This window comes from Periplaneta americana, chromosome 1 (genome assembly GCF_040183065.1).
Source record: "Periplaneta americana isolate PAMFEO1 chromosome 1, P.americana_PAMFEO1_priV1, whole genome shotgun sequence".
Lineage (NCBI taxonomy): Eukaryota > Metazoa > Arthropoda > Insecta > Blattodea > Blattidae > Periplaneta > Periplaneta americana.
Genome location: NC_091117.1, coordinates 79,688,075 through 79,701,202, shown reverse-complemented (window position 1 = coordinate 79,701,202; position 13,128 = coordinate 79,688,075). Strand labels below are relative to the sequence as shown.

The 13,128-nt window shown below is 36.7% G+C and overlaps 1 protein-coding gene across 5 annotated transcripts in view; it reads left to right on the top strand.

Annotated features, from left to right (window-relative positions):
• The window catches only part of LOC138697223 (cyclin-dependent kinase 11B-like), a 97,626-nt gene that overhangs the window by 43,510 nt on the left and 40,988 nt on the right, over positions 1-13,128 (top strand). For all 5 annotated transcript variants that reach the window (XM_069822768.1, XM_069822769.1, XM_069822765.1 and 2 more), the window contains exon 2: positions 33-174. In XM_069822768.1, the coding sequence (XP_069678869.1) occupies positions 33-174 (142 nt within the window). The remainder of the gene's footprint in view (positions 1-32; positions 175-13,128) is intronic.

The following is a 13,128-nucleotide window of genomic DNA, read 5'->3' as shown; positions in this document are numbered from 1 at the left end:
GCTTTATTGACAAGTGTCATTTTAATTTACAGTAAGTTAGAAGATGAGGAAGAAGACGATGCCTTGAATATCAAGCCGCCTCAAGCTTCATCAGTACATCACCGTAAGAAAAGCTCTTCTCGCAGTACTAGTAGCAAAAGAAGAGACTATTCTGACAGAGATAGACGTGAGCACGTAAGTCTAATAAAGTAACTTTATTTACTATGACCCTGTTCGACAAGTCTAGCAGATACCAGGAATAATAACCTAAATTGAATTTTATGTCTATAGATGGTTCTGTTAATATTTCGGTCAGACTCAAAGTTAGCCGACATGATTTTGATTTTATAGGCCTAAGTGCCTTTTCAGGAACAGTAAACGTCAACTAACCACAAAATTCCATTTCATTCGTAAAGCGTCTTTCCAGGAACGCTAAATGTCGTTCTAACATTAGTCTACCACGAAATAGCATTTCATTCATAGTGTCATTAAATGAAGACTTCAAGATCTAAGTGCCATTTTCATAGTGTCGAGGAAAATGGTCACAGTATGAGGTACATAAACTGTTATTCCAGTAAAAACACAATTTTCACAAATATGGCATATAGGCCTAGATCCTTATTTACCATAAGTTACTTCAAGTCTTCAAATATTGATACTAGGCTAAATAAGCAAATTTATTCGCATCTTATCCTGAAATTGAAGAGTGTGATCCCAAAACTCGCTCAGTCCATTTGGCCCTTTTTATGATTTGTAGGCTAGGCCCTACATATATATGTTATGATTAAGTTTGAGCCCTCTGTCACATTTTAAGCATGTTTTCTTCCAAAACAACGCCAATTCTTGTCTAAAGGGTTAGTCTGTGATATTGTGCATGTCACTAGCAAACTCACTCAGTCCATAGACTGGTGGGTACAAAAACTAGCCCAGTCCTTTAATAAAAATGGGCTTAACGCGATTTGGGATCACTCTTCAATTTTACTTCAAATAGTTGTTTCATTAACAGTGCAAACTAACCTATTTGACCTATTGAACTATCTACAGAGTGCATGATCTCTATAACGGGTACAGATTTAATTTTGTGCATCGCTTTATGCATATGCAAAGTAGTGCACCATACCGTAATAAGAAGACTGTATTTGCTGTCGGACAGTCATTGGGAACTCATGACCTCACTTTAACTGTGAGTTTTCGAATTAAGGAACAGCATGAAATAAAAAAAAAATTAAATTGTATGAAATCAAACCAACTCGCCAAATGTATTCACTTCTTCTTCTTCTTCTTTTTCTTCTTCTTCTGCCTGACAAGTGTTAGACCACAAGGCCTGTTATGATCTCATAAAATTTTCACTCCATCTCTTAGCAGGACGACCCACAGATCTTTGGCCATGTGGTACATAATCATAAATTGAGGGGTTTGGGGGAAAAACCAGGCAGCTCCGATTTAGTACTTTTCGAGATAAGTAAGAAAAACTCTTTAAAAAATTAATAATGCTTCCTCTAATGTTCAAACTAACACATAACATGGTAATTGGCATAAGTAAATGATTGTTTAAGAAACAGATGATTTTAAAATTATTTTTTAGGATTACAGAAATTTTGAATTTGTTGGAGCCACCTTGTTATTCCACCAAATACAGATACTTTCAATTTTTATTGTATTTTTAAACATTACTTTTAAGTAACTTTAATTTTTAAAAGTTGATAGCATATGCAGGTGTTGTTTGAGAGTCAAATATATGAAACTGTGAATATATTTTCGTTCTCAGTTATCATTAATCATCAGATTCAGAAGTTCCAGTTTGACGTGTATTTGAGTCGCACAGTAAACTCTCATAAAGTGGCATATCAGCTGGTGGCACATACTGACATGCCAACTTCATAGCATCTTTAACTTGGCTGCTTTTATCTAGAGATGTTCTGAATATATTTTTTGGTATATGAGGGAAGAAGGGCCATCCTTGTACATAATAGGAAAGTCAAAAAATAAAGTTGCATTCAATGATTCACTACACCGAACAACCTGCTTATATCGCATTTTATACTGAAATAGTTTGTAAGTAGAAATCATGAACGTGACATTTCTAGTGTTATTTAGTAGTTCCTTGTAGCGGCTTGCTGTCCCTTGTAGAACTCTTCTGAACCTGTGGTTCGTTTTGTACTGCTAATTGCAGGAGTAATGCCTTGCGACATCGTATAAGTGAAACACACAGACATTATAAATCGCGTTACAAATACACTCACAACTAAATTAAATTTAAAACTAAACTTAAACTTATTCTACCTTCATCAACAACAAAATATCTACGAAAACAATAGCCACGACAGAACACAGTAACAAAGATTCAACACTTCCGAGCAAAGCCACTGACTACCATGTGCTTGCTGCGAAACAGTCGGCAATGTCGGCCTGTTAGAATGGTCTCTGATTGGCTAGTTCGAGTGGTTGCCATGGTGATGCTTTGAAGCTGCTGAACTGTCAATACCTTTATAGTTTTGTACAGACTGTAGTCAACTGTCCACAAACAGGTTTGAACCTTATAAGTCATCACTCAGCCAAGGAGAGTATGGTTTGAATCTTCAAACTCTACCCCTCCTGAAAACATTTTTAGTTATAGGCCTAATGTTGGAAATGTTAAAAGATTTTTAAAAATAATTACCAATTGTTTAACCACTGTAAAAACTGCCAAGTACAATTCGCTCTTCGAACTTTGTGATGTGTTTAATAATTCTTCAAAATAGTCATTCATTCATTCATTCATTCATTCATTCATTCATTCATTCATTCATTCATTCATTCAGTGTTTTGCCCAAGGGCAGGTCTTTCATTGCAAACCCAGTTTTCTCCAATCTTTTCTATTTTCTGCCTTCTTTGTCTCCTCATATGATCCATATATCTTAATGTCTTCTATCATCTGATATTTTTTTCTGCCCTGAACTCTTCTCCCATTCACCATTCCTTCCAGTGCATCCTTCAGTAGGCAGTTTCTTCTCAGCCAATGACCCAACAAATTCCTTTTCCTCTTCCTGATCAGATTCAGCATCATTTTTTTTCATTCATTCTTTCCAACAAGGTTTCATTTCTTATTCTGTCTGTCCACCTCACACGTTCCATTCTTCTCCATCTCCACATTTCAAATGCTTCTATTTGCATCTCTTCACCTCGTCATAATGTCCATGTTTCTGCTCCATACAGTGCCACACTCCATACAAAGCACTTCACTAGTCTCTTCCTTAGTTCTTTTTTCCAGAGGTCCACAGAAGATGCTCCTTGTTCTATTAAAAGCTTTCTTGGCCATTGCTGTCCTCCTTTTGACTTCCTGGCAGCAGGTCATGTTACTGCTCATAGTACACCCAAGTATTTGAAGTTGTCCATTTGCTCTGCTGCCTCATTTAGAATTCGCATTGTCACTATCAAAACAGCTGCAAGCAATTAATACCAATCTCATCATTCAGCATTCAGCCACGTGGATACCATTCTTCATGCCTTGCAGCTTCTGAGAAACGAAGCTGACTATGATTTTTAACACCCTTATAAAAATCAAAGATTATGCTTGAAGTAAATAGAGGTATTCTGTAAATGCCATGCATTGTTGACAGGCAGTTGAACCATTCTAACGTTTCTGCCTCATGTAATCCATGTAATTAACTTGCTTATGACTTAAGGAGTCCACACCTGTGGAGTAACGGTTAGCACGTCTGGCCGTGAAACTAGGTGGCCCAGGTTTGATTCCCGGTCGGGGCAAGTTACCTGGTTGAGGTTTTTTCCGGGGTTTTCCCTCAACCCAATATGAGCAAATGCTGGGTAACTTTCGGTGTTGGACCCCGACTCATTTCACTGGCATTATCACCTTTATCTCATTCAGACGCTAAATAACCTAAGCTGTTGATAAAGCGTCGTAAAATAACCCACTAAAATTTAAAAAAAAAAAAAAAACTTTTAAGGAACCCAGAGGTTCATTGCCTTCCTCACATAAGCCTACCATTGGTCCTTATCCTTAGCAAAATTAATCCAGTCTCTACAATGATATCCCACTTCTCTCAAATACATTTTAATATTATCCTCCCATCTATGTCTCGGCCTCCCTACAGATCTTTTTCCCTCCTGTCTCCTCACTAACACTCTATAAGCATTTCTGGATTCGCCCATATGTGCTACATGCCCTGCCCATTTCAAACGTCTGAATTTAATGTTCCTAATTATGTCGGGGGAAAGAAACTGGCCACCCTACCCCATTATCTCCTGACCTAGTTGCCTTATGAGTAATGCCTTATTGGTGTCACTTATGAAGTTATGAGGTTCAAACCTGTCTTTGGACAGGTGACTAAACAACAAACAACAATTATGTCAGGTGAAGAATACAATGTGTGCGGTTCTGCGTTGTGTAACTTTCCCCATTCTCCTGTAACTTCATCCCTCTTCACCCAAATATTTTCCTAAGCACCTTATTCTCAAACACCCTTAACCTCTGTTCCTCTCTCAAAGTGAGAGTCCAAGTTTCACAACCATACAGAACAACCGGTAATATAATTATAAATTCTAACTTTCAGCTTTTGTGAGAGTAGACTGGATGACAGAAGATTTGTTATTGTTGCTACAAGATATTTGAATTTTTCCACCTCTTTAAAAGATAAATTTACATTTTTTATATTTCCATTTCGTACAATATTCCGATCATGAGACATAATCATATACTTTGCCTTTTTGGGGATTTACTTCCAAACCTATCTCTTTACTTGCTTCAAGTAAAATTCCCTTGTTTTCCCTAATCGTGTGTGGATTTTCTCCTAACATATTCACGTCATCTGCATAAACAAGCAGCTGATGTAACCCGTTCAATTCCAAACCCTCTCTGTTATCCTGGACTTTCCTAGTAACATACTCTAGAGCAAAATGAAAAAGTAAGGCCGGGTGCACACAGAATCAGACGCGACACGGCGCGGCACGATGCTACGTTTTGCTTTACAACGCCTCGCGACAGCTTAAAACTGTCTCCTCGCGACAACTGATTTGCTGGCTGTGGGATTGGGAAATGGGCCTAGGCTAGAAAATGGCGTCGATAAAAGAGGACTGTCTATATGAAAAATTCTATTGTATTTGCTTATTATTTCCTAAGAACGCAAGCTCCTAAAAATCTATACGATTGAAAGAGTCTTAAAATTAAAATGTACTGCACAAACGTCTTTTTTTATGTTTATGACTACTTCACGACTCACAATAAAGAAAAATAATATATTAAATCAATAATGATGATAGTATAGAGCAGAGAATTAGACTTACTACAAATTACACTGGTCAACAGTCATTTTGCGCCAGACATAAAACTAACAAATTCTTACTAATTTCGACCTCCTGAATTAATAAATAACAAGCAAAATGTTCCATCACTTCGGGTTTTCGAGATGCACAATATAATTAATTTTCTATGCATTTTATTTAAAAAATCACCGTATTTCGTGCGTAACTATTTTGTTTTGCAAATGTGAAGACCCATTATGTGAAAACAATATTAGTATAAGTAGGGCACCATGTTAGAAGCACTTGTAGAAAGGGAAATTATTTTATTGTCCTTCTACGAGTCTATTTCGAGGGAGTGAAACAGGTTCGCGGTATAAATTCACTTGAGTTTACCTGATTTTACTTGAGATGTGCATTTCTTTCACGGTGAGCTTTAATTACATTACTGTAGTTTATAGTTTGCAATATATCACCATGTCAAAACCACCGAACAACAAGTTACGAAGCGCCATAACAAGGCTAGCAGTTCACCATAAACTGTGCAGAAGATCAGAGTACCACGAACCTTCCCCCGAATGCGTGTGCAAACTGTGCTACGAAGTGTGTCCAAAATATCATATTAGTAAATGTGTGAATAGAACGAAGTCACTAATGGAATATAGTAAAGAAAAGTAACTCATACCAAACTAAATTGCACGTTTGTGCGCACTTCTTTCTTATTAAAACCATTTCTAGAAGCGAAAATTGTTTTATTGCCCTTTTCGGTTCCATTTGGAGGGGAAGAAACAGGTTCGCCGTATGAAAACATTTCAGTTTACCAAGATATTTTTGTGGTGTTACTATTCTGTGTAAGACGTGTATTTCTTTAAAGTGTGCTTTAATGATAATATTCAAAGTACGAATGGTTTATATGTGCGGATTTGAAGGTTGTAGCATTGCTTTTTGGAATGCAATTATGCTACACAAAATTTTGCTGCTTTCTGTACGAATTGGACAGTCGCGCTCGAGATATTTTATTTTTATTTTATTGGGTTATTTTACGACGCTTTTTCAACATCTGGGTTATTTAGCGTCTGAATGAAATGAAGGCGATAATGCCGATGAAATGAGTCCAGGGTCCAGCACCGAAAGTTACTCAGCATTTGCTCGTATTGAGTTGAGGGAAACCCCCGGAAAAAGCCTCAACCAGGTAACTTGCCCCGACCGGGATTCGAACCCGGGCCACCTGGTTTCACGGCCAAACGCGCTGACCGTTACTCCACAGGTGTGGACTCGCGCTCGAGATAAGCATTATAAAATAAAACGACAATCACTAGAGCCAAGGAAGAAAAATATTATACATCAACCCCTTATACCTCAAAGCGAAGTAATTTTACCCCTTTTGCACAATAAGTTAGAGTTAATGAAGAATTTTGTTAAAGGGATAAATTATAAAACTGAAACATTTAAAAATATCCAGGAAAAATTTCCTGCTAATAATAATCCGTGGCGCTACACCCCGTGAAGAGCCCAGACCGACCAGCCGGCTGCTGGCCTCACGTCCACATGCCAAAACAGAGGTGGACGATCATCCAACTAGAATGGAGGTATCGTGTGGTTAGCACAATGAACCCCCCAGTCGTTATATCTGGCTTTCGCTACCTATCGTAGCTTCCCAAGTGCATCACGATGCTAGGTGGGCACCGGTCCCATACACTGGCCGAAATTTGATGAGAAAATTTCTTCCCCCATGAGGACTCGGACCAGCGCGCATTCCTTAACATTTCCTGCTATTAGTGATTCAAAAATAAAGGAGGGAGTTCTCAATGGACCACAAATTAGAGAAATAATGAAGGACAATCACTTCGAATCTTTGCAGGAAGGAAAAGAGACAGCCGTCTGGATAGCATTCAAGGACGTTGAATTAATTTTCTGGATAACTGTAGAAGTGAGAACTATGAAGAACTAGTGAAAAATTTACTGTTGGCGTATTAAACTAGGGGTTGTAAAATTTCCTTGAAAATTCACTTCCTTCACTCACATCTTGACTTTTTTTTCCCCCGAGAATTGTGCGATTTCAGTGATGAGCATGATGAGCGCTTCCATCAAGAAATTTAAACTATGGAAAAAAGATACCAAGGACAATGGAGTACCAATATGCTAGCAGATTATTGTTGGACTTTAGCTCGTGATGTACCTGATGCCCAGTGTAAAAGAAAATGCAGAAAAAGAAAGCTGTAATCTTCTGAACAGTGAATATTTAGCCTTATTGTCATTATATAAAACAATATTTTGAATAAATATAAATTCCAACATTTCTCAAAAACCGTAACCAACAACTGTTTTTATTGTCTTATTCGTATTCAGGAGGCTCAAATTATATAGAAAACATATATCACATGCCTAGCGCAAAAAAAAAATGTTAACATTTGTTACGCAGTGTTATTATTATAAATTATTATTCACCTGGTGCTTTCATCTCATTTGCAATGTTTCACATATTTTTAGAAACCACATTATTGTCGTGATATTGTTTCAAAAATTGTACAGAACGTATCTTTCCTGTACTAAATCAACTAATTTATCCGCATCGAGCTCCATTATGAATAATGTGCACTACACAACAATAGTATTTTTTATAGATAATGAAAGCGTGCAATCATAGCCACTACTAACGCATGCGCAGTACACTGCAGCTATCAGACTGTCTCCTCGCGACGAACTTCTAGCAGTCATTCGAAGTTGTCTCTTCATGTCTCCTTGTGTCTCCTCGCGACCGTCGCGCCACGTCTGATTCTGTGTGCATCGCATCATAAGAAATCAATGGGAGACAAGTACCACGAGACAAAATGTCGAGTCGCGCCGCGCCGCGTCTGATTCTGTGTGCACCCGGCCTTAAGGTGATGGTGCATCTCCTTGCTTTAGGCCGCAGTGAATTGGAAAAGCATCCAACAGAAACTGACCTATACTCACTCTGCTGCACATTTCACTGAGACACATTTTAATTAATCGAACTAGTTTCTTGGGAATACCAAATTCAATAAGAATATCATATGAAACTTCTCCCTTAACCAAGTAATATACCTAAAATCTGATCAATAATCGATCTATTATGCCTAAAACCACACTGATGATCTCCCAATAATTTCATCTACATATGGAGTTATCTTCTCAAAAGAATAATGGACAAAATTTTATACAACGTTAACAAAAGTGACTGTACATATCCATGTAATAATTCGTGGTGCTACAGCTCGTAAAGGGCCTAGACTGACCAGCCAGCTGCTGGCCTCACGCCCACATGCTTAAGTAGAGGTGGACGATCATTCAACCAGAATGGAGGTATCATGTGGTTAGCACGATGATCCCCCCGGCCATTAAGCTGGTTTTCGCAACCGGATTTCGCTACCTATAGTAGCTCCCCAAGTGCATCACGATGCTGGGTGGGCACCAGTCCCATACACTGGCCGAAATTTCATGAGAAAATTTCTTCTCCTGTGAGGACTCAAACTAGTGCGCATTCCGTAATGCGACTCTTAGGCAGGATGCCTTAGACCACGATGCCACGGAGCGGGACAGATATCCGTGTACTACAAAATTAATTTGTTGTATATCAGCATTATAAATAGTCTTTATCCTTAGTGAAAATAGTGCATAATATGCCACATTATTGCACCAGAGCCGTAAAATATTACCATGCCAACTGAAACGTTATGAAATCTATTAAGTTACAGGGCTACCAAGTGTCAGCTTTAAAAGCTGACATCGGCATTTTCTTAGGTTTGTCAGCTTGTCAGTGTATGGTAAAGTTTGCCAGTTTTTTTTCGGAAGTGCTGTGCCACATACTATTTCATATCATTTGCTTTATTTGAATTTTAAATTTAAACTTTTATAGAGACTTCAGAACTCATTTAATGATCCCATGACAGAAGCTTATTTACTCTTCTTCCAGGATGTATTGCCTGTGTTTAATTCTTTCAATCTGACTCTGCAGAAAGAGTCACCATGCATAGCCTATATATTTTTTTAAAGATTTGATGTCTGATTTGCTGCATAAATTACTCTGTCGGTTTGTAAAAACTGATGTACTATATGGTCCTGATGAAGTGTTAATATGAATAGAGCTAATCAACTAGAAAATTCATAACTGTTTAGTGGTTTAACATGAAAACAGCTTCTCAGAAAGCTAATAGATAATGAAAGTATTGGAGATAGTCAGGCCAATACTTTTTTTTTGAGGGGGGGAGGGCTTTCTTTTCTACTTGCATCAAGTATTTTCAAGTGAATTTGCCATTGAGTGATGGTGATGGTTTAACAGCACACTTACCAATATAAGAAATATGGGAAGTAACTTAGACCAAGTTCAATGTTTTTACAATAGATAATAAAGATGGTCTTCACGTCTCAGATTATATGAGTTAATTTTTTTGTATGATCTGTTTATGCTTTACAAATGTAAGCAGAAAGATCTAAGAAACAATTTCCATAGTTTAGATTCTGAGGAAGTGTGAAAGAATTGAACTGTACTGGCAGTCCAAAATATGAAAAGTTTGTAAAGTTGTACACTTTATTATGACATTACCATACAGCAATGCAACAGAAGAGAATTTTTAGTTTAAACAGACAAAATAAAACTCAATTTCGTTCCTCAATGAAGATAAACATAACTCTCTCTTTCGTTGTATGTTGCAAATTAAACTATTAGAAAAAGTGTCATGAAGAAGTGTTTGATGATAAATATTTTAATAAAGCCAGATGTGCCACTGAAGTGTATAATAAAAGTAATTCATAGTAATCTGGCTGTTTATGTTGTGTGTTTCACATCTTCAAAGCTGAATAATTTGTCATTGTATGTATGATCATGTATTTGCGTATAATTTTTTATGAAAATAATAATTAGTGGTCAGTTTTTTTTTTTTCTTCCCCCCCCCCCCCCAGCTTTTGTGAACACGATTTCTAGCTTATTTCGAATTTTATCTTGGCAGCCCTGTAGTAAGATGGCATAACTTGTGCCATAAAGTTAATTCGTTCCAACAAGCGGTTCATGGATCAGTTCATGTATGGTTCCTGTACCATCTTATGCACATGCGCTAGTTGAGCATCTGCTATGGGATTGAAACTGGCTGGATGCTGTTGGAACGCTTTCGTTATGTACTAAATCCAGAGATGCTATAACTGTGATCATCTTTGCTAAGAACGAGATGCTTAATTATTATCGTTTCGCAGCTAATTCTAATTGCAGAAAATAGAATTTCGATCATTATCTATAGAAAGATGACAAAAAATATGGAAGGCAAGAATTCCGATAATTCAATGTCGTGTACTGGGGATTCTCATCTAAAAATAGTTATTTTTTTTTAATTATTAATTTATGTACGTTATTTATTATACTTTTAATCAAAGCTGCATGTTGAAATTGTAATTAACTATTTCAACACCCAAATAACTTCCATTCCCTTTCTTTTTGGCGAAAATTTAAATTAAAACTCTAGTTTTATTATTCGTCTGCACTGTCACTTTTCACCTTAACCTCATTGATGTGAAAAGTCAATCATGTCTTTCTTCAGTATCCAGGAGACATTGGTGAGCTTATGCGCATGGGTGTCTCGTGTACTCTTCCGTACATGCCTCAATCCACTGACTAGGCTACTTCTGACCGTTCTGAACCCGTGTCAAAAGTTTGTTGGAATGCCCGACTGCAGTACATGTTGCCTGTTCAGGACTGGTTCGGATTGTGTTGGAACGCTTTTTCTGTACTGTGCATGCTCATGAGAGTTATGGACGGTTCCTGACTGTTGTTGGAACGAACCTATTATGAAACGATTTGCCTCTCTTCAAATTCTACACTATCATCTATATGTTAACACTTAAATTTTTGTTTTAATGTACTAATCGAATCATTATTTTTCTCGTTTCATTTCCCATTATCTTTTATGTTTGTTAATTCCGGATCCCAGTGGTCAACCTCACTTGAGAACGGATGATTTCAAATAAATCTTAGTAGTATTAATACATAATTGTTGTCACAGCAACCTCTTCCTTCATAGTTCATAATATATCTAATATTACAAATTTGATCTTATTTCTTTGATTGTTTTATAATGCTATCATACAAAAAAATAATGTATAAAACACGTTTATAATGTTATATAGCTATTGCACTTGTCGAAATTAGGAAATTCACTTTGCTCATTCTCTGAATATTGATTTGTGGAATAAAATGTAACATTATAAACTTATTTTGTACTACTATTATTCATCCCATTTTTGGAACATTCATTCAACAATTAATGACGGGTTTGCAAAGCCTCAGAAATTAGTATTGATTTTATCAGGCTTCATACCAAATAATTTTACTGCCCGTTCTGAAATTGAAAGGCAATAATAGGTAATAGACAATATGAATATACTCATCATTGCTTCCAAAAAAAAAAAAGTAAATAAATAAATAAAAAAAATACAACTATTGTCAAAGCAGAATTTGGAGTGTGGAAAATGGTGGTGACATCTACTTCAAGCGCTCCTGCGTTGTAATGCTTAGACAAGTGTAATCACAAGCTGTATCCAAACATCTAGGGTATACCTTGGTAAGAATCTCTTTTAATACTGCTATCTTAGAAAGGACTTTCTCAAGCCTAAGGAGATTCAAAAATTACTTGCGCAACAGAGTGAAAATAGATTTAATGGATTGGTCTTCATAAATATTCATTATAGCATAGAAATTAATACAAATGACGTGGATGACCAGTGTTGGAAAAAAAAATGTTCTGTAATTCACGCTTTTAGGTTGACACATATCCTAAATATAATTTCTACATTTTTTACTATGTAATGAATGAATGTCATCTTTGTCATTTTCATTTTTTGAACGCTGCCCAAAAATGAAACCCAGTTACGCCTGTACCTATCACTGGTAATAGGCCTAATTAAGTTTTTTTTGTCCCTTTCAATTTCTTCTTTGTCTCAGTTATGACTGCATTGTGCGTTCGTTTTTCTTTCAGTGTTTTCTCTGATTCCATTTCTTTCGTTCCCAACCCTCTTTCATTCCACTTTGTGATATTTATCTTATTCTTGATCCTTAATTGTTTGTCCTTTTCACACCTTGGTTGTCATACTTCAGACTATTCAACTATATGCTGTATTGAAAATCAGTAATAAAATGTTTATTTCTGACAGCATTACAAGCACTGTGCACTGCTTAAACGTTTGTGAAATTTAAAAGGGCACTATTCTCATTCCAATAAGTAAATTGTTCAACAGTACGAGAAAAAAAGACGAAAAACATTTTAAGTACAAATATCTGAATCGACCAGGTTTCTCACACAGACTAGTCTGTACATTGCCAGTTGTTTTGCTGTGCTGAATTCTTGCAAACAAGCTGCAACTGACACTCTAACCATTGAACTACGCCGAAGTTCAATCCACAGCACCAGTTCGAATCCCCCTACTCTGGTTTTTTTCCACTTTGTAGCCTGACTCCAAATTCGACATATATGTTGACCTTTTTTTTATTCATTTTGAATCTTGCGTACACCACTTTTAACACTTGAATATAATTAATTGATGAACTAGTGGACTTACTCGTGTTAAATATGAAATATTCGTCCGGCTTACAGCTGTTTCAGTGCTTCACGCACCATCATCAGAGCCTACTAGATCGCGGCATCATCTCGGACTTCTCTGCCTGTTAGGAGGTCTGTTTTATTGTTGGAAGGTGTTGAAGTGTGGAGTCGAATAGTGTGTGTGTACTGAAATTGATCTGTGTGTTGAGGATTTGATCGGGGTGTGTTTTAGTGTGTTTGTATATTTCGTATTGTTGTAGTGTGTTGAGTTTTTGGTTCTTGGGTTGTGTGTATAGGATTTCCATGTCCGTATTTATGTTATTGTATGTATGGTTAGTATTGGTTATATGATCGGCGTATGTAGATGTAT